At 43.3% G+C, this 22544-nt stretch overlaps 2 protein-coding genes across 6 annotated transcripts in view; one reads left to right on the top strand and one right to left on the bottom strand.

The window, feature by feature from the left end:
- LOC307123839 (microfibril-associated glycoprotein 4-like) overlaps nucleotides 1-4579 on the bottom strand; it is a 66509-nt gene extending 61930 nt beyond the window's left edge. Inside the window, exons 1-6 of one of the 5 annotated variants that reach the window (XR_013816220.1) lie at nucleotides 4514-4579; nucleotides 4363-4413; nucleotides 4064-4267; nucleotides 3259-3355; nucleotides 2967-3134; nucleotides 1845-2878 (exon numbers count right to left, since the gene is read on the bottom strand). Coding sequence is in view for 2 of the 5 variants with exons in the window: in XM_079812582.1 (XP_079668708.1) it covers nucleotides 2622-2878; nucleotides 2967-3134; nucleotides 3259-3355; nucleotides 4064-4267; nucleotides 4363-4368 (732 nt within the window). In the remaining 3 variants the exon portion in view is untranslated. Of the gene's footprint in view, nucleotides 1-93; nucleotides 2879-2966; nucleotides 3135-3258; nucleotides 3356-4063; nucleotides 4268-4362 lie in introns of those variants that run through there. The other 4 variants (XM_079812582.1, XR_013816221.1, XR_013816222.1 and 1 more) reach the window with 4 other exon arrangements.
- Nucleotides 4580-9710: 5131 nt separating this feature from the next.
- Nucleotides 9711-16937, top strand: LOC307124260 (fibrinogen C domain-containing protein 1-B-like; the record flags this gene model as incomplete). Its single annotated transcript, XM_079813306.1, has 7 exons — nucleotides 9711-9716; nucleotides 9800-9979; nucleotides 10225-10321; nucleotides 10460-10627; nucleotides 10708-10855; nucleotides 16294-16396; nucleotides 16485-16937. 7 exons carry the CDS (start codon nucleotides 9711-9713, stop codon nucleotides 16935-16937), a joined length of 1155 nt encoding a protein of 384 aa, XP_079669432.1.
- Nucleotides 16938-22544: the final 5607 nt, after the last annotated feature.

Here is a 22544-nt window from a genome sequence, read left to right as displayed (position 1 = left end):
AAAAAAACAATCAAATTAAGGTTTTGGGTGTCCTTTCCTCTGTTAACTATGTAATTTAGTAAATTATGGTATATATGGTACTGGAGCTCAACTGTGACACACAAATATCCCTGTTTATTTGCCAGTAAAAGTCTGTTTTACATCCCATTTTGCATCATCCAGCGTGTTTTTCTGACACATTCTGTGTAATTCTCATTGATTATGCAAGAGGACCCATATTCACTATATTAGTCTATAACCAGATAACAAAACAAATTGTTCTAAGAACGTTTGTCTAATGTTCGCATTGAGTTATAAAAACGTTATTGTTTAATGTTCTCCAAACAGTTTTTAAATGTTTCTTGGTTATGCATGCATTAAGGAACCATTCAATTTTATCAACACAGTAGATTCGCCGGTGTTGAATTAACACCGCTCAGTGTTCATATGGGAACCACCAGCAGGGTGTTAAAGTAACACTGAAGCAGTGTTAGAGTTAATAAGATACTTAAGTGATTAATTGAGTGATGATTGTTTGATTATTGAAGACACCTGATGATAATGAGAAGAATCACTGAAGGAAAGAAACTACAACTGATTTCAGCCACAGCCTTAGATGAAGTCAACTGAAAAAACATTACATCTCTTTATTTCTGTCATTTGTCTACAGTCCTTTTTGAGAATTAACAGAGGTTTAGAGGTTGATGTTTTATGGGAAATGTTTGGTCGTCGTTATGGAGATCAGTGTTTTCTTTAGTTGGGCAGTTTGACTTGGCATTGTATGTCAGTTTGCGGTCTTTGTTACAGAGTTTACTGGAACACATACTTTGTTGCAAAGGAAGCCAAAAACCTAAATTATCAGGTGATATAAATATCATCATAAAGAAAAAAATATTGAATAAACTAATCTTCGAGAAAAATGGTGATATGTTAATAGATTTTCATCTTAAATGCTCTACTGCCACAGATGTCATCCAGAATTTTGATTTTTAAATATATTAGGTTTTCTTTTTTTTTTTGTGCGCAGACAGACATCAATAATCATCATATGAATCTCATCAATGGTGACATGCTGGGAGTCATGAGCGTTATACTGTGATGTTTATATATCCCAGCATGCATTGCCGTATGAAGCATGTCACCGTCATTGAGATTAATATACTGATTCTTGATGTTTGTGTGGGTGTGCATAAAGTGATATTTTTCACAATGTATGTAAATAATAAAAAATCTGAGTCAAGAAAGGACTGCTGGTGAAAATCAAGTAATAGCAATTGGCCAATGTTATGGTTTATCTCCGTTATGATGTTGAAAGATATATAACATGTCCGTCTTTGTTTATGTTTTTTTGTTTTTGCAATTAATTATGTATTTGAGTTAACAGTTTAACAAAGAGCACAAACTGACATCAAGAGTCCAACAGCCCAAATAAATGAAGAATACATAAGCTTTATTGTTGAGATTCATAGGCAGATTCTTGATGTCTGTGTGTGAGTTAATATTGCAGGAGTTAGAAGTGATTAGTGTAGAATCTGCTTTAAAACCTATTCAGCTTTACTGATGAAAAACTATCTGGTTCTTTCCTGGAATCACAGTAAAAAACAAAGTTAATAGTATATTGCTCAGACTCAGCCATAAGATCAGTGATTAAAATCACTATACAATGTTCATATTCTTATCACTGAGCAGCCAACAGCATCTGATTGTGTTTCTCTTGCTTTTCTTGCCATAGCAAACTTAGTTACAGCAGCCAGAGAACCACTAACATTAAAATGTCCAACTAAAGAAAACACTGGTCACCATGATGGTGACATTAAAAAAAGTTTCAACACAAAATCAAAATTTTTTAAATTCTCAATAAGAGCTTCTGTAGTCGTCTGACAGAAATAAAGTCAGTCTGGTTAGTAATGTGTGAAGCTGGTAATGCTGTTTGTGGAGTTGTTTAATCCTCCTCTGCTGAGATCTTCAGAGATTTAATGTGTTCTTTTATCTTCAGTTGATTTCATCTAAAGCTGTGGCTGAAGTCAGTTGTAGTTCTTGTGTTTCTCATCTCTAATGGTCAATCATCACTTAATTAATCACTTAATTATCTCATTAACTTTAACACTTCTTAAGTGTTACTTTTAACACCCTGTAGTGTGGACACATATGTACACTGAGGAGTGTTCATTTAACACTGGGGATTTTGCTGTGTAGTAATACCGTTAAAACCTTAATGATACCCATCCCTAGCCCTGCCACAAAGCACAAATGCTTCAGGAATGGTTTGAGGAGCACAAGGACGAGTTTGAGGCGTTGACTTGGCCTCCAAATTCCCCAGATCACCGTCCAATCAAGCATCTGTGGGATGTGCTGAACAAACAAGTCCGATCCATGGAGGCCCCACCTCACAACTTACAGGACTTAAAGGATCTGCTGCTAACATCTTGGTGCCAGATACCACAGCACACCTTCAGGGGTCTAGTGGAGTCCACGCCTCGACGGGTCAGGGGACCAACACAAGATTAGGAAGGTGGTCATAATGTTATGTCTGATCAGTGTACATTTCAAAGAGAGATAATCACACAGTAAAAAGATGAAATAAAACTGTAAAATAAGGTAAAAAAGTCAAATGTTCCCCCTTCAGAAGCACTGTAATGTTTTTAAGACACACGTTTGATCTTCATGCTGATGGATTTCATACTGACAGTGTGATTGTTCTTCCAGGTGTACCAAACAACACCAATGGCGTAATGAGTATCATCTTCTCCCCATAAATACACACCGTTGGGGTTTGCGTAGTGACAGGCTGAGTACCAAAATGCCCCGAGATACTGTTTGGCACAGTTCTTATCCCAGGGGTCTTGGTCTTTGTCAAAGGTGGTGAACTTCATATCATTGTGGACAAATAAAGAGTCGCCTGCAGAGAGGAAGAGCATCATTGAGGACAATCACTGAACTGAAACGTTGCAAATGAATGTTCATGGGAATCAACAAAAATGCCCTACCTGCTCCTCCATCCTTGAACCCTGAAACATGCAGCTGATATCCAACACATTCACAATCCACAGAGAAGGACGAGTACAGAGCGAAACCTTTCCTTCCTTCAAAGTCCTCCAGATCCACTCTCAGCATGTACTTCCTGTTACGTGTCAGCTGGTACATGTTCTCCAGCCCTGTTCACACACACACACACACACACACACACACACACACACACACACACACACACACATGAAGAACATGTTCAACCAAACACATGATCATCCACACAAATGGACACACACTGTGAGATCTTACCCAGCCAGTATTCGCCCTCCACATTCCCAAATCCTCTCTTGTACTCTTTCCATGGCCGATAGAAATTCACACTGCCGTCCATTCTCCTCTGAATCACCTGTGATGGGTTTATATACACTGTAAAACCCAACAAGTTAAACAAACTCATTTAATTTGAGGAAACTGATTACCTCAATTAAATTGAGTTTAACAAACTTAATTGAAGTAAAGAAAAACTGTAGTTACGAGTACTCTGAACTTATTTTAATTGAGTCCGCTAAACCAAGGATATTTCTTAATATCCAATTAAACTTTACACTGCATTCAAATACTTTTTACAGCTAAAACTTCACTATAATGAGTAAAACAACAGAAATTACAATGCTGGTAATGGTAATGCTGTTTGTGGAGTTGTTTAATCCTCCTCTGCTGAGATCTTCAGAGATTTAATGTCTTATTTTATCTTCAGTTGATTTCATCTAAAGCTGTGGCTGAAGTCAGTTGTAGTTCTTGTGTTTCTATTTCCTTCAGTGATTCTGCTCATTACCATCATCAGGTGTCACCACCAATTCGCAATTATCACTTATTTAATCACTTAACAATACAATTATTATACAATTATCATGCTGGGAACTAGAAATGTTCTATAACTCATTCATTTTGAGTTCTGTTTCAGTCATTGTGTCCACACAACATTCGGTAATGTTTGAGTGCAGTGAACTCATTTTTATTTAGTACATACAACTGTTAGGTTTTACAGTGTAGAATATATGATTCATAATGTGTGTTCTGATGTGTGTTTAATGATCTAAAGTCACATTCCTACCGTCCATCCTCCGTTGTCTTCATCTTTCCCATCTGATATCATGTGACAGTAAACCCAGAAAGGAACGTCTCCGGCTGGATAGATGGCATGAATCCCACTGAGCTTTTCTCCTGCTTTATAAAGGTCAGAACAGTCGACCGGCTTGTCAAGACCGCACTCACAGCCCAATAAAACAGGGAAAAGAGCCGCCAACAACAACAGCATCTGCACAAGAGAGAGAATGAGTGAAATTAGTCTGAAATTAAGGTGAAAACAATCTCTAGGAATGTTATTGACAAAAAGGAAACGGATTAACTTACTGCCATCTTCTCAATCTGTCCTCAGTAGATCACAGCAGAGATCTGTTTTTTCTTTTTTTAAAATTATAAGAATTTACTCAGAAAAAGGTATAAAATAATATAACCTTCTGAATGTCCAGACAAAGCTTAGGAGAACAAACCAGTAACTTACCGTTTGTGTTTTCCAGTTGTGGACAATACAATCTCTCCTTTAAATATCTGATGTTCAGACTCCTCCTCCGTGTCAAAGTCCGTTTTAAGCAATGTTGGTACAACTCTTTCTTTTTTGCAAATTTAGGGATAACCCAAAATGGGAAAGCATGGAAATTCCCAGTTCCTATTAATGATTTATAAAACATCAGCATGCACAGAACAATGTTCCTATGTATTATCCACTTAATCACAAATACTCTTAAAATCATGGAGTCAACCTACAGAACATTAATATTTGTTTCTCAATATTTTTTACCAGCTTTTCATAAATACCCAAACCATATAAACAAAACTCCAATAATAGATCACAGATTAACTGACTGAATCCGATCCAAACAGGCCTGTGGTTTAAAGAGGTCAGTTTTATTGGAAGGGTATTTACTCAACTTCTGTAGAATAAAGACCACCGAAACACTCAAACATGACATATCAAACCACTTTAATTCACACAGAATGTTGCACATGCTGCATATAATCATAGGAGAACTTAAAGTGATCAGAAGCATTCATTCTTACACACTTCATTTTTAATTTTCCAAATCACTTATTTGGTGACTTTCCTTTATTGGCTGTTCTTCTACAGGGAAGCATGATAAAATATTTTACAGCATTTGGAATATCTGAATAAATCTCATTAAACTCCAGCACTACGTCTGTCATAAAGTCTCTTACAACGATTTTAATCAAAGGGAATTACATTTTATTTCAAATAGCAAGGTCAAGTTCATAACGCTGTAAGGATCGGTTTTGCTCCTAAGGAAAAAGCTGAGATCCAAACCCCGACAATAGAACAATAAAAGTCACTAATCTGGAGAGAAGATCTCACAGAAACTGTTTGGACATCACCCTAATCACACATTTCCACCCCTCCCCATTTTGCCCTCTCTTTGCCCTGTTTCAAGTCACCGAATCCAGATATACCAGTGATGATGTATCTTGTAAATCTATTGTTTTATCTCTTTCATGTTTGGTGTCCTTTTAAAGGTCTCGGTGCGATTGGTAAAATGGTCTCAGTTTCACTGCAGTCACTGGGAGTATTAGAAAGATTGAAAACTAATGAGAATTCTGTTCTCCCTTTTGAGTGGTCTCTTCAAAGATATCTGATCCACTCCCCCAAAACCAGGTGTTTGTGTTGCAAATATTTACAACCCTTTTGTTCTAGTATATAAGGAAGGGTAACAGAGCTGCCATTTGGGAAACATTCTGTGGCCAGAACCCCCATGTGGTGCTGTGTGAGGGTCTTTGAGACACTGACCCAAACTGCATGTATTGTGCCAGACATGATGACTCTTTGAAATTATTTTCATATTACTTTGCGGTTGTGTTTATGTTTTTACGCTGATCAGTTGTGTACCATGGATTCTTGGTTAATTATTTTCTTGTCTGGCCAAAATAAATGTTAATCTTGATTTATCTTGTATTATTCTGAAATCATTATTTTAGTATGGATCGATGTATACTCCTTTATTGTCGCAAAATCTAGTGTTATGATAGATCACACCGACGACGGCACTACTGAAGCATATGCGCAGAGTGCGCGATAATCTGATTTCTGACTATCACTGTATTAGCAAGTTACTTTCGTAGGTATTACTCAAATTACACTTTTTGTTGAGTGAACATGTGCAACCACTTAACCCCTAGGAGTCTGAGCTGTTTTGGGGCCCTTTAGAAGTTTTGACATGCTCTTACATTTGTGTTTTTTTTTTCAGTTGCTTATAAACATATTAATGGCAAAAGTGTAATTACACTGTATTCAGCACAAACTGGGCTACCATAATATGTGAGCAACATGTATGTACATGCTTGTATTTTTTAGAGAAAAATGTTTATGCATGGTTTTTGAGAAAACAAAACAAAAAATTGTTTTAAAATTAAGGCCTCAAAACACACAATACACAGTAAAATCCCCAGTGTTAAATTAACACTGCTCACAGCACATATGGTCCCACTCTACAGAGTGTTAAAGTAACACTGAATCAGTGTTAAAGTTAATGAGATAATTAAGAGATTAATTAAGTGATGATTGACCATTAGTGATGAACACCTGATGATAATGAGCAAAATCACTGAAGAAAAGAGAAAAATAAAAACACAAGAACTACGACTGACTATAAAAAATACATTAAATCTCTGAAGATCTCAGGAGAGGAGGATTAAACAACTCCACAAACAGCATTACCAGCTTCACACATTACTAACCAGATTTACTTTATGTCTGTTATACGTCATAAGAAATGAACAGCTTTTCATGAGGAGAATTATAGCTCAATGCCTCAAAACGATGTAGCCGAAGTAACGTTACAGCGCTTCACTAAATGTGTTTGTATGAGTTGATGTGTGATCGTTGATGCGGCGATCGTCAGTATTTGAATCTGAAAGAGCGCTTGCTCCGTGGGCGTGGTCGCATTAGCGGGTAATGAAGAGGCTCGCAAAAGTGGCTGACATCTATCACTTTTCAACCAGATTACATAAACACAGAATATTTGTTTTCGATTTGGTTTACATTGTTTAAAACATGACATTTCAACGTTTCTTTAGACATATGTCTCATATGTCTCAAACAACTACATTCTCACTTGAAAAAGTCTTAAAACTACATTTTGTGACACAATAGTAGTATTTTTAAATTATGCAGGTTTTCTCAGCACGTCACTTTACCACATGACCGCAGCGAGCAGGCTCCTGATTGGTTAACGCGGCGCGAATTGACGCCAAAGTTCACATTTTTCAACCCGGGCGTCAGACGCGAATTCGGTTCAAACGCGTGAATGCACAAAAGCACCACTCGTGTGTAACGCGCATATCGCGCAAGACGCTCAATTCGCGTCATTCGCACAACCTCCAGACGCGTGTCAACGCACCTTTCTATTGACTTAACATTGAAATCACTCACGCCAGACGCTCTATTCGCGTTTGGTGGGAACACAGTATTAAGCCTGTAAGCTGATCCCTATCAAGGGCCTACCCACTGCATTCGAAGCTGCTGAACTCCAATTCAACCAAGTATTCCGCCATTATGGCTTGCCAGAGGACATCGTCTCCGACAGAGGTCATCAGTTCATCTCCCGAGTATGGAAGGCCTTCTTTCAACTCCTGGGCATCTCAGTGAGTCTATCATCCGAGTACCATCCACAGACCAACAGCCAGACTGAGCGCAAGATCCAGGACATTTGGAGGATCTCCGGTCATACTGCCACCATCATCAAGACGGCTGGAGCCGTTACCTCCCCTGGGCGGAGTATGCCCAGAACTCCTTACGGCAGACCACCACTGGGCTTACTCCAGTGCATCCTTGGCTGTCTACTTCCTCCCCTGGTCCGGAGAAACGTCGGAGGTTCCAGCCGTCAATCACTGGTTCAAGGAGAGCGAGAGGGTATGGGACTGAGCACATGTGCATCTCCAGCGGGCAGTGCAAAGACACCAACGGCAGGCATATGTCCGAAGAACTGAAGCCACACAATACCAGCCAGGACAAAAGGTCTGGCTCCCCACCCGTGACATCCTTCTTCGCCTGCCCTGCCGTAAGCTGAGTCTCTTCGATGTATAACTTTTTTTATTTTCTTCTAAACTATACATTTATGCTGTTTTGGGAAATATTGTGTACTTTTTTTGTCTATTTACCACAAAATTACTCAACTACACCATTAGCTTCCATAAGAAGTATTACATTTTTATGCAAACAAATACTTTGTTGTACTTAGTTGTTTCTGGATATTGATTTAGGTGTCAGAAGCAGAATTCTGTCATCTGCTGGGTAGAAGAAAACATGTAGGAATGAAATAGAAGTAGGTTTTTTGACCATATATATCCATAGAGATCCATTATTTTTTCTGGATGTGGCCAACCGCTCATATTAAAACTTTATTTTTGATGTATTTTATACAGTAAAATCAGTATAATTTTTTTGAAAGGTTAGAATTTGTTGTTGTTGTTTGAAGTGTCTGTTTTTGCAATAATGCCACATAAATTTGCAAAAATATAACTAAAATGCCAGAGTCAGATTGTATTCACAAATTATTTATTTTAATAAACCAAATGTAAAAATCACTAACTTTAAAATAAGAAATTATAAAAAAAATATTGAAAATTAAACTAATAGCAACAATAATGATAACAATAATTTGTTACAATTATATAGCGCTTTTCTAGGCACTCAAAGTGCTTTACATGGAGGGGGGGGGTCTCCTCAACCACCAATAAGCAGAAATTAACAGGAGTTACGTGTTTGTGTGTGCATGCAAACGTTTTTGTGTGTGTGTGTGTGTGTGTGTTAAGTCTTTCCCCTTCAAATCTGCATTTGAGGCTGGTTTTGTTTGCCAAAGTCTATACAAATGCTGTCATTTGCAATTACACCCGTGTGTGTTTGTGTGTGTGTGTGAGCATGTTTATTCCAACATTGCATTTGTGCTCTAGTACCAGGGGTCTGTTCTTCGTACCTCGCTTAATAAATCCGAGATAATCATAATATCTGATCTCTGGCTAATTTGGTTCTTCATACGAGTTTTCGGATTGAATTAAAATATCTGGATTAAGTTGTCTGAGATTACTGTGCGTTCTTGTGTTCTCTGGAGAGGGCAGATGTATCGATACTCGAAACCACGATCAGCAGTGAAGCGATTGGCTGGCGGCAAAACAGCAACGTAAGGACATATAATTTAAAAAGACACCTGGCGAAAAATTTGACGAATTAAAAAAAAAACACAACAAAAACATCAAATCTGAAATCTAAAGTACTTTATGAGAGAGACCACATTTACACCCAAAATGATAATTAATCCAAACTACAAATCATAGCTATAAACTAAATCACCCAGATTCAGTCAGATTTACTGAACATGTAAAACACAGTTGTGTGTCACTGCATGTTTAACTCACATCACGGATGCACAAGCCTTTTTTATTTGCATCCAAAATTTGTGTGTACATTTCTTGTGTGACAGAGGAGGAGTCTGAGAATCTGTCATATATAAAGAGTGTGTGTCAGACTGAACAACACAACACACAACACTAAAGGTGAGTTACTGTTTCATTCTTCATTTAACTCACAGAGCATTCAGACATCTATACAACTTTCAGAAAATAGACATTATATGAAAATGTGTTTATTATTTTAATCTAGATAAAGCCGATCTCTGCTGTGAGAGATTGAGAAGATGGCAGTAAGTTCATCAATACGTCTACATTCATACAGAGGGCTTCAGCTTTAGTGATGTTCATCTCTTTCTCTCTCTGTCTCGTGTAGATGATGCTGTTTTTGGCGGTTCTTCTCTCTGTTGTTCTGGTCAGTGACTGTACATCCAAGCCATCCGACTGTTCTGACATCTACAACTCAGGAGAAACAGACAGTGGGATTTACTCCATCTATCCAGCAGGAGATGATCCTGTCTGGGTTTACTGTCACATGATCAACAGAGGATGGACGGTACAAATGCGACTTTAAATAATAAAACACACATTAAAAATGTTTTTCTAGTTATGATTCAATCATATATTCTAAATAAACCCATCACAGGTGAGTCAGAGGAAAATAGACGGCAATGTGAACTTCTATGACCCGTTGAAAGAGGGAGACAACGGAGGATGGACGGTACGAATGTGACTTTAGATCATTAAACACACATCAGAACACACATTATGAATCATATATTCCATATAAACCCATCACAGGTGATTCAGAGGAGAATGGACGGCAGTGTGAATTTCTATCGGGGCTGGGAAGAGTATAAGAGAGGATTTGGGAATGAGGAGGGCGAATACTGGCTGGGTAAGATCTCACAGTGTGTGTCCATTTGTGTGGATGATCATGTGTTTGGTTGCATGTTCTTCATGTGTGTGTGTGTGTGTGTGTGTGTGTGTGTGTGCGTGTGTGTGCGTGTGTGTGTGTGTGTGTGTGTGTGAACAGGGCTGGAGAACATGTACCAGCTGACACGTAACAGGAAGTACATGCTGAGAGTGGATCTGGAGGACTTTGATGGAAAGAAAGTTTTCGCTCAGTACTCGTCCTTCTCTGTGGGTCCTGAAAGTGACGGCTATAAACTTCAAGTTTCAGGGTACAAGAATGGAGGAGCTGGTAGGACACTTTCATTAAAAAAAAATCACACTCAGTTGAGTAATTTTGCATCTCCTCAATGATGCTCTTCCTCTCTGCAGGTGACTCTTTATCATCTCGCCATAATGGACAGAAGTTCTCCACCTTTGACAATGATCAAGACACACATGAGAAGAACTGTGCCAAAGAGTATCTCGGGGCATTTTGGTACAAAAACTGTCCCAATACAAACCCCAACGGAGATGTTTGGTACAAATGGAAAAAGAATAAAGTTGTCGGTGTGAAATCCATCAGTATGAAGATCAGACGTGTGACTCAGAAAAAAACCCTGTCAAATTAAGGGTTTAATTTCCTCTGTTAACTGTGTAACTTAGTAAATCATGTAAGAATATACACTACCGTTCAAAAGTTTTTGATTGGTAAGATTTTTAATGTTTTTAAAAGAAGTCTCTTCTGCTCACCAAGGCTGCATTTATTTTATTATATAAAATATAATAAATATTTATTATAATATTTATATTATAATAAATATTATAATATTGATTATAATACCCCCCCCCCCCCCCCGTGATCAAAGCTGAATTTAGCATCATTACTCTAGTCTTCAGTGTCACATCATCCTCTAATCCTCATATGAGGATTTGATGATCAACAAACATTTATGATTATTATCAGTGTTGAAAACAGTTTCTTTGATGAATAGAAAGTTCAAAAGAACAGTTTTTATCCGAAAATAGCAAGCTTTTGCAACTTTGTACTACTGTTCAAAAGTTAGTAACAGAAAGTGTCAGTAAGACTTTTTTTTTTTAAATAACTTAAATAAATTAATACATTTAATCAGCAAGGATGCATCAAATTGATCAAAAGTTAAAGACATTTATAATGTTACAAAAAATTATATTTAAAATATATGATGAACTTTCTATTCACCAAGGAATCCTGAAAAAGTCCTCAGATTTTTTTTATATACATCAAATGTAAATGTATGTCCCTGTTACACTTAATTTTCCTGGTTAAATAAACATTACTGTCACAGTTATGTTCTGTTTTGTCCATGGACTTTCAGTGTTTTTTCATATGTCACATGCCTGTGTGTTTGTGTTGTCGTTCTGTTTCCTGATCACATGTTCCTTTGTTCCAGTTCCCTTTCGTTCAGTCACTACGACGTACGTTAGTGACTAACGAATGGGGGTTTCGCTTAGAAGCCAATCATCTCCGAGAATTCAACAGCGCCCAATGGCAGTGCCAATGCCATGGGCATGCGGAATTTGCATGCGTAACTCCGCCCCACCTCGTGGGTATATAAGGAAGTACACTGGCAACATCGCATTATGTTTCTGCTTTGGAGCCAAGAGTATCTCTTCACTCCTTCAAGCCTGATCTGAGTCTTCGACAAGCCTTCGAGACGAGCAGGTTTCCAGAGACGTTGGTGTTACGGCGCGTTCCAGTGATCATCATACTGCCTGCCTGCTGATCTGCGCAGTGGTCCGATAGACATCTGGTGTGTGGTCCCTGGGCGCTTCGGCGTTCTCTGCGAAGCTTCCTCTCACAAAAGAGCTTACACGTGACGCGTCCTTTTCAGGATGTCTCGTCCGTGTACTTCTGGGTGTGGCCGATCGTTATCTTCTTCTGATGGGCACAAACACTGTCTGATATGTTTGGGCTTTCAGCATGCCCAGGCAGCGTTTGTGGATGAGTCATGTTCCCACTGCGGGAACATGACCATCGCGGTGTTGCGGTCAAGACTCCATGACCTTCGTAATGAAGTGAGAGTCCCCTCTACCACACCCCGATCTACTGAGTCCCAGAGGCCCAGTACTTCGGCTGGTGGTCAGGGTGACCTGACGGTTACGGTGTTACGGTGACGCTCATGCCTCGGGCCACACCCCCGTCTTGCACACTGCAACCCGCGAGTGTCCAGACGCAGATCGCGGGGCCGGCTCCTGCCCCCCCGCGCATCTCGTTTGGCGCTCCGGAGGAAGATGCGATGTCGGTCACCGCATCACAAGGTGGGCTCGAGTCCTCTGAGGATGATGACTCGGCTGTGCTGCCGCCTTCGGGCGCTCCAGCATTGCCCGAGTCGGACCCAGAGCTGACAGCCATGTTGTCTCGGGCAGCCGCGAGCTTAGGGATAGAGTGGAACCCTCCGCCCTGTCCCGAACGCTCCAGGCTCGATGATTGGTTTTTGGGAGCGCGCACTGACAACCGTCAGTCCCCGCCCCCAATACCTTTCTTTCCCTCACGCGGTCCTGGAAGTCCCCGTTGTCTTCCCGTGACCGTTCGGCGACTTCCTCCGCCTTCTCCGTCCTCGATGGGGTGGCGGCCAATGGGTACACCGGGGTCCCCCCAGTTGAACGTTCTGTTGCGATGCAACTGTGTCCTCAGAGCGCTTCAACCTGGCGCGGTGATCCTAAGCACTCCTCCAAAGCCTGTCGATTCACATCAACCTGCTTCCGGGGAGTCCGTTCCACTATGATCGGAGCCAATGCCCCCGTCATGCGAGCGGAGATTGCCACCCCACTGGCGAAGGGTGCGATCGAACCTGTCCCTCCAGCCGAGATGAATTCTGGGTTTTACAGCCCGTACTTCATTGTACCCAAAAAGACCGGTGGGCTACGACCGATCCTGGACCTGCGCGTCTTGAACCGTTACCTTCACCGGTTTCCGTTCAAGATGTTGACAGCTTAACGCCTTTTCGAATGCGTTCGTCCAGACGATTGGTTTGCAGCGATCGACCTGAAGGACGCCTACTTCCATGTCTCCATTCTACCTCGACACAGACCGTTCCTACGGTTTGCTTTCGAGGGGCGGGCATATCAGTACGCAGTTCTACCATTCGGGCTATCTCTGTCCCCTCGCGTCTTTACGAAGATTGCCGAGGCAGCCCTTGCGCCCCTTCGGCAGCACGGGGTTCGCATCCTGAACTACCTCGACGACTGGCTCATACTGGGTCACTCTCGAGAGCAGGTTTGCGGACACAGAGATTTGGTACTCCATCACCTAGCCCGTCTGGGCCTTCGGGTCAACTGGGAGAAGAGCAAACTTTGCCCCGCGCAGAGGATCTCTTTTCTCGGTATGGATATCGACTCGGTCGCCATGTGCGCGCAGCTTTCGAGCGAGCGCGCGCAGTCTCTGCTGACTTCCCTTCGTCAAATCGAGGGCAAGAGTGCGGTTCCACTGAAACTATTTCAGAGGCTCCTGGGGCATATGGCATCTGCAGCCGCGGTGACGCCGCTCGGATTGCTTCATATGAGACCGCTTTAGCACTGGCTACGCGATCGAGTCCCGAGATGGGCATGGCGGTCTGGCACGCTCCGGGTACAAGTGACTCGGGCCTGCTTACAGACTCTCACCCCGTGGTCGAACCTCAGCTTTCTACGGACCGGAGTGTCCTTAGAACGAGTTTCCAGGCATGTTGTTGTATCAACAGATGCATCATCCACGGGCTGGGGTGCCATGTGCAATGGACAAGCAGCCGCGGGCTCCTGGATAGGACCCCAGCGCCTTCTGCATGTCAATTGCCTCGAGTTACTGGCAGTACGGTTCGCCCTGCACCGCTTCCGAGCGTTGCTGAGGGGTCAACATGTACTAGTCAGGACAGACAACACGGCCGTAGTAGCGTACATCAACCACCAGGGCGGTCTACGCTCCCGCCGTATGTCTCAACTCGCCCGCCATCTCGTTTTGTGGAGTCAGAAGCGCCTGAGGTCCCTTCGTGCTGTCCACATCCCGGGAGACCTGAACCGTGCAGCCGACGAGCTCTCACGGATTCAGCCTCTCCCCGGAGAGTGGAGACTCCACCCCCAGACGGTCCAGCTGATATGGGAACGGTTCGGCGACGCACAGGTAGATCTGTTTGCCTCCCAGGACTCTTCCCATTGCTCCCTGTATTATTCCCTGACCAAGGGCACCCTTGGCACGGATGCACTGGCGCACAGCTGGCCGCCAGGGCTACGCAAGTATGCGTTTCCCCCAGTGAGCCTCCTTGCACGGGTACTTTGCAAGATCAGGAAGGACAAGGAACAGGTATTGGCACGGCCAGACCTGGTTCCCAGAACTTCTACTCCTTGCGACAGCCCCTCCCTGGCCTATTCCTCTGAGACCGGACCTCCTCACTCAGAGACGGGGCACCTTTTGGCACCCGCATCCAGCGTTCTGGAAGCTCCACGTGTGGCTTCTGGACGGGACGCGGCAGGTTTGAGTAGTCTTCCACCTGCAGTGGTCGCTACCATCACTTCCGCTAGAGCTGAGTCTTCGCGACGTCTCTATGCGTTGAAGTGGAACCTCTTCGTCACATGGTGTTCTTCCCGCCAAGAAGACCCCTGGAAATGCCCGATCGGGTCCGTGCTATCGTTTCTCCAGGAGGGGGTGGAGCGAAGGCTGTCTCCTTCCACCCTTAAAGTGTATGTGGCCGCAATATCTGCCTACCACGATCTCCTGGGAGACAAAAAGGTAAGTCAGCACGACCTGATCATCAGGTTCCTGAGGGGGGCGAGGAGACTGAATCCTCCTCGCTCTCCTCTCGTTCCCTCTTGGGACCTCTCAGTAGTCTTAAGTGCTCTGCAGAGGCCTCCCTTTGAGCCTTTGCGGTCGGCTGAGATTAAGTTCTTGTCTATGAAGACGGCTCTGCTGACCGCATTGGCCTCGCTTAAGAGGGTCGGGGACTATGTACTCGCCCCTACGGGTGGCCGGTAATGGGCCAGGCTCAGGTGTCTTCGCTTGCTCGCCATTCCACTCCAAGGACTGGATACGTGCGATATTTTCCCTCAGGTGAGCTCCCCGAGAGGCCTGAGCTCCTCCAGCACTGCTTACGCCGACATCAGCTCAGTCTGCCCTTTCGAGCCCAGACCCTCATGTCCGGCCAGGTGCTCCATGTACATGGTTCCCCTCCGGCGACCCCCACACGAGTATTCCCACCGTAAGCCTCCTCAGCGAGCAGGTGTCTTTCCCTTGGCAAGTCCCTGCCACCCCTAGGGTTAAAAATCCACCTTCGGCTGGTACCCTAGAGATCTTCCATATGCAGCCCTTAGCGGGTCATATGTGTGTTCTTAAGCCCTCCCTACGGGTAGGCATCTTGGCATTCCCTCACTGGGATATGCTTCCCAGTGTACCTTGGTAATCCTGTGAAAAGTGGGAGTCCTTCGTCCGTACGTGGGGCGGAGTTACGCATGCAAATTCCGCATGCCCATGGCATTGGCACTGCCATTGGGCGCTGTTGAATTCTCGGAGATGATTGGCTTCTAAGCGAAACCCCCATTCGTTAGTCACTAACGTACGTCTCCGTTCCCTCCTCAGGGAACGAGGGTTACATACGTAACCGAGACGTTTTCCGCCACTCATCTGTCACCATGGTAACCCTTGTTAGTTTAGTTCTGTTCAGCTGTGTCTTGTCTATTATTTTATTTGTGTTCCCTTTTTAAGATCTGCTGTTTCCCTTAGTCTTTGTCCGATCTCCGTTGTGTATAGTGTGTTTTGCTACCTGCCTGTATTACTCACCTGAGAATCTTCGTCATTAAACTTCCTCCGGAATTGTATCTGCCTGTCTTCATCTTCCTGCCTGCAAACACCGTGACAGAAGATCGGACCAACCTAAAAATGAATGATAGGGCAAGAATTATTGTCCTGGCCCATGAGAGCCAAAACCTTTTTTCTTTTATTCTAAATTTTGCTGATGTGGCCGTCCCCAGTGCTCTTGAGGACGAGACACTAAAGACTTTGTTCTGGATCGGGGCTAATTACCATAACCCCATGGACCTCCCAGACATCACGGGACTGAGCTGGAGAGAAGCGGTAATCCGGTGTCTGGAGAGCGTCACGCCCCGGTCCTGGACACACCCTGTCTCCGCCCAGAGCCCAGTGATGTCCCGTCTCTGTCCAGAGCCCAGTGACGTCCCCTGTCTCCGTCAAAAGCCCAGATATGTCCCCTGTCTCTGTCCAGAGCCTGGCCCGCGACAAATGTCCATTGAAGGCTCCAGCCCATGACGAGTGTCAAGAGAAGGCTTCAGCCTGCAACGAAAGTTCAAAGAAGGCTCCAGCCCGCGACAAATATCCAGTGAAGGCTTCAGCCCACAATGAAAGTCCAGAGAAAGCTCCAGCCCGTGATGAATGTCCAGGAAAGGCTTCAGCCCACGACAACTGTCCAGAGAGGACTTCTGCCTTCGCCCAGAGTCCAGAGAGGACTTATTCCTCCTGCTCCCAGAGTCCAGAGAGGACTTATTCCTCCTTTGCCCAGAGTCCAGAGAGGACTTATTCCTCCTTCGCCCAGAGAGGACTTATTCCTCCTTCGCCCAGAGTCCAGAGAGGACTTATTCCTCCTTCGCCCAGAGTCTAGAGAGGACTTATTTCTCCTTCGCCCAGAGTCCAGAGAGGACGTCTTCCTCCGACGTCCAGAGTCCAGAGAGGACGTCTTCCTCCACCGTCCAGAGTCCAGGGAGTACTTCTTCCTCCGCCGTCCAGAGTGGACTTCTTCTCCTGTCCCAAGTCCAGTGAGGACTCTGTCTCCTGTTTCCAGTCCTGATAAGACTCCTTATCCTGTCCCGAGTGCAGAGAGGACTCTGTTTCCCATCCAGAGTCCAGTAAAGACACCAGCACCCCCAGAGCATCCTGGACTCCCACCCAGCCTCCCTCTCCCACCTCCTCCCATCTTAGATCTTTCAGCCCTTCTTCCGCCACTGCCTGTCAGCCCTTTCGCTCACCTTTAGTCCACCATCAGAGAGGTGTGTACTCCGGTCCCCAGGTTTAAGTGAGTCAGCCAGTCCGACAGGAAGTGCCTGTCAACGGCGCTGCGAGAGTAAAGCTCAACCCACATCGCCCAGTGCTACCAAGCTAATGTGAGATCCTTTGCTAAAGTAAGATCTCTTGTAAACAAGATTGATGAACTACGACTCCGGATCACTCAACTAATGTTCATGGACTGCAACGTCATGGTTTTCACGGAAACTTGGCTCAACAGCACCATTCCAAATAGCGCGATTGAGCTAGAAGGGCGCATTGGAGCAAGAAGCAGAGCTGACAGAACGGCTGAGGACTCTGGTAAAAGCAAAGCTGGGGGTGTTTGCATCTACGTAAACAGATCTTGGTGCACCGATGCTGTTATTACTAGATCCCACTGTTCTGCTGACATTGAATACATCTTTATTAAATGTAGACCCTTTTACCAGCCCCGTGAATTTTCATCTGCCATAATTGCTGCAGTGTATGTACACTCTCAGAAAAAAAGGTACAAAGGAGGTACAATTTTGTTTCTTTGGGGAACAAAACGTATAACTGTACCTTTAAAGGTACACAATTGGTCCTTAGGGGACAATTAACCCTACAATTAACCATTGGCAGTCAAGTTCGGTCCTAGAGAGTCGCTGTCCTGCAGAGTTTGGCTCCAACCCTGAAAGACATCTATAGAAGCTCTTATTGAGAATTAACAGAGGTTTAGATGTTGATGTTTTATTGAAAATGTTTGGTCACCATTACGGTGTCCTTTAGTTTGACTCTTGGCTTCAGTTTATGGTTTTTGTTACAGTGTTAACAAAACATATTATCTGTTCAAATCAAAAGAAGTCATAAACAAAAATTGTCATGAAGAAAAATGTTTGACTGAACTTATCACTGACTAAAACTATTAATAAATAATATTCACCAACAATACTTTCTTGCCACAGATCAGGCATTCTGAATTTGGATTTTTAAATATATTCTAGGGGGGGGGGGAGTTTAGACGCACACAGATGACAAGAATCAGCATATGAATCTCAACAATGGTGACATACTTAATGCTGCAATGCATGCTGGGAGCCATGAGTTTTATACTATGGTGGCTTAGTAGGGTTGGAGCTAAACTCCAGGACATCAGCTCTCAAGGACTGAACTTGCCTACCCCTAACTTAGAGGTACAAAAATTTACCCTTATGGGGACAGCCCCAGTGACAAGCCATTGTACCCCTAAAGGTGCAATTATGTACTTTATTTTCTGAGAGTGTACCCCCGGATGTTAATGCTAAACTAGCTATGAAATAACTTTCTTCTGCTGTCCCTGCCAACAACATATCTAGACTTTAGATTTTAATCATGCCAATTTGAGAACAGCTCTCCTCAAATTTTATCAAAACGTTTTTTTGCCCTACAAGAGGTGACAGCACTCTTGATCAGGCTTACACAAACATTTTTGATCTTGGCATCAACCCCTGCCTCTGCAACTGGACCCCTGACTTTCTTACCAACAGACAACATTCTGTTAGGATCAGTGACCACACTTCCTCCATCCTCACCCTAAACACTGGTGTGCCACAGGGCTGTGTGCTGAGCCCAATTCTCTACTCCCTTTTTACCCATGACTGCACACCTGTGCATGGCTCTAACTCCATAATCAAGTTTGCAGATGACAAGTTTGCAGATGTTGGCCTGATCAGCGGTGACGATGAGACGGCCAATAGGGATGAGTTTCAACATACACTCACCTAAAGGATTATAAGGAACACCTGTTCAATTTCTCATTAATGCAATTATCTAATCAACCAATCACATGGCAGTTGCTTCAATGCATTTAGGGGTGTGGTCCTGGTCAAGACAATCTCCTGAACTCCAAACTGAATGTCAGAATGGGAAAGAAAGGTGATTTTAGCAATTTTGAGCGTGGCATGGTTATTGGTGCCAGACGGGATGGTCTGAGTATTTCACAATCTGCTCAGTTACTGGGATTTTCACGCACAACCATTTCTAGGGTTTACAAAGAATGGTGTGAAAAGGGAAAAACATCCAGTATGCGGCAGTCCTGTGGGCGAAAATACCTTGTTGATGCTAGAGGTCAGAGGAGAATGGGCCAACTCATTCAAGCTGATAGAAGAGCAACTTTGACTGAAATAACTACTCGTTACAACCAAGGTATGCAGCAAAGCATTTGTGAAGCCACAACACGCACAACCTTGAGGCGGATGGGCTACAACAGCAGAAGACCCCACCGGGTACCACTCATCTCCACTACAAATAGGAAAAAGAGGCTACAATTTGCACGAGCTCACCAAAATTGGACAGTTGAAGACTGAAAAAATGTTGCCTGGTCTGATGAGTCTCGATTTCTGTTGAGACATTCATATGGTAGAGTCAGAATTTGGCGTAAACAGAATGAGAACATGGATCCATCATGCCTTGTTACCACTGTGCAGGCTGGTGGTGGTGGTGTAATGGTGTGGGGGATGTTTTCTTGGCACACTTTAGGCCCCTTAGTGCCAATTGGGCATGGTTTAAATGCCACGGCCTACCTGAGCATTGTTTCTGACCATGTCCATCCCTTTATGACCACCATGTCCCCATCCTCTGATGGCTACTTCCAGCAGGATAATGCACCATGTCACAAAGCTCCAATCATTTCAAATTGGTTTCTTGAACATGACAATGAGTTCACTGGACTAAAATGGCCCCCACAATCACCAGATCTCAACCCAATAGAGCATCTTTGGGATGTGGTGGAACGGGAGCTTCGTGCCCTGGATGTGCATCCCACAAATCTCCATCAACTACATAAGATGCTATCCTATCAATATGGGCCAACATTTCTAAAGAATGCTTTCAGCACCTTGTTGAGTCAATGCCACGTAGAATTAACCCTTTAAGACCTAAGGGTATTTTTACAATTAATTTTCCGCCTGGTGTTATGTACTAAAAAAGCTTGTAAAACATCAACCCTGTTGTGCACAGACAATTGACACACCTCTTTTTTTTCAAGACAAGTTGCACTATCAGTATATGTGTGTTGCATTGATGTCACCTGAATATAGAATAAGTTATGGGACCATAAAGACAAATGAAAACATAAAACGGAAATTGAATCACTCAAATATTTATTGAAAACACACACAAATAAATAAAAGCTAAGCATATTTCCTCTGGAAAACAATTTGCTCAAGTCTTTGGAGTCCTGGAACTCAGGAATAAACATGATAACTTATACAGAACCAAAACTATTTACATTTTTCCAAAAAAAGTCCAGGCGCTTTTGGCCTCTTTGGATTTTGGATATTTACTGGTGCCAAGCCTCAAAACAGTTCCTATCAGGAACTTCTCCACAAACTTTTTCCTCAAACTTTCTCCACAAAACTACTAAAAACTGCAGCGCCTCTCTCTCTCTCTCTCTCTCCTCAACACTAGCCGTGCGGCTCTATCTCTCCACAATAACAGCTGTGGTTCATGCGTAATGACGCACACCAACGTGGATGACAGATCAGCCTGTCATTGGTCAAACCCTCATCCAAAATGGCAGCTAGCATCGCGCTAGCGGCAAAAATGACAGAAAATGTATAAATTATGGACATCAAGTGGATATATCTTGGATGTAAGCGTTTTGATTTATTGCTGAACAACTCCAAAAAGATGCACATGTTCCAGGCTGGATAGAAAACCTTCTGTAAAGGCTACAAAGACACCAAAGACACCCCCGTGATGGCTAGCTCGTTAGCTTTCTGCTGGAAAAAACGGTAAGAAAATCGATAAAAGTTTCATGAAATAAAATAGATATTTATCGGAGGTGCCGTGTGACGTCGTGGGCGATGCCGTCGGGCTCTGAGGGTTAAGGCAGTTCTGAAGGCCGAAAGTGGGTCAAACACAGTATTAGTATGGTGTTCCTAATAATCCTTTAGTTGAGTGTATAGCAGCGTGGTGTGCCAATAATAACCTCACACTCAGCACCCAGAAGACCAAAGAGCTGATTGTGGACTACCGGAGAACCAGGAAGGACCATGCGCACACAACCATCTACATTGATGGAGCTGAAGTGGAACGCGTGACTAGTTTCAAGTTCCTTGGTGTCCATCTCTCTGAGGATATTTCCTGGACCCTTCAACACATCCATACTGGTCAAGAAGGCACAACAGCGCCTTTACTTCTTTAGGAAACTAAGGGAAGCTCACCTGTCTACCTGCTGAACTTCTACCACTGCACTATTGAAAGCATTCTCACAAACTGCATCACAGTGTGGTATTGCAACTGCACTGTCTCAGACCAGAAGGCCCTCCAGCGGGTTGTAAAAACTGCTCAATACATCACTGGTGTTGGACTACCCTCTGGTAAAGACTTTACCACAAACGCTGCCAAAGGAGAGTGAGAAGTATTCTCAAAGACTCCTCCCACCCCAACCATGGACTGTTTACTTCCCTAGACGTTATAGGAGTCTTCACTGATGCATAAGTCTATTTTCACGATTTGCAGAAGTGCCTGGGGAACAAAAACAGTCAATGGACCTTTACTGTCTGATTTAGCCTTTCTTATTTCATAATTATAATTCACCAAATGGGCCACCCACCTATGATCTACCGCCCCCAATTTCACAGTATGAAGATGTACTAAGGGATTGTTATTGGTTAACTTTAGCGCCCCATAGATAATCTTTACATTTTTCTGTGACGGCCCACTTAATTGCTAAAAGTTCTAATTTAAAGGGATAGTTCACCCAAAAACGAAAATTTGATGTTTTTCAGCTTACCCCTAAGGCATTCAAGATGTAGGTGTCTTCGTTTCTTCAGTAGAACACAAATGAAGATTTTTAACTCCAACCGTTGCTGTGTGTCACTCATATAATGCTTGTCAATGGGGTCGAATTATATTAGAGTAAAAAAAACATGGACAGACAACTTCAAATTAAACCCCGCGGCTCGTGACGACACATTGATGTCTTAAGACACGAAACGATCGGTTTCTGAGAGAAACCAAGCGGTATTAATGCAAATATATCACCTCATATCAGAAGAACGCTTGCAGACTGCCTTCACTTCCCGTGTGTGAGGTCAAAATTACAGCCGGGTCATAGATACATACATAGATACCTCATTAGTGCCTGCGTGGATCGCTCGAATGAGGATTCTACGTATACATATCTATGACCCGTCTGTAATTTTGACACCACACACGGGAAGTGAAGTGAAGGTAACCTATCAATCGGTAATCTGTTTCGGCC

Source organism: Gobio gobio (assembly GCF_949357685.1).
Source record: "Gobio gobio genome assembly, chromosome: 3".
NCBI classification, from domain to species: Eukaryota; Metazoa; Chordata; class Actinopteri; order Cypriniformes; family Gobionidae; genus Gobio; species Gobio gobio.
Note: the sequence above shows the minus strand (reverse complement) of the source record. Positions and strands in the feature narration are given on the sequence as shown.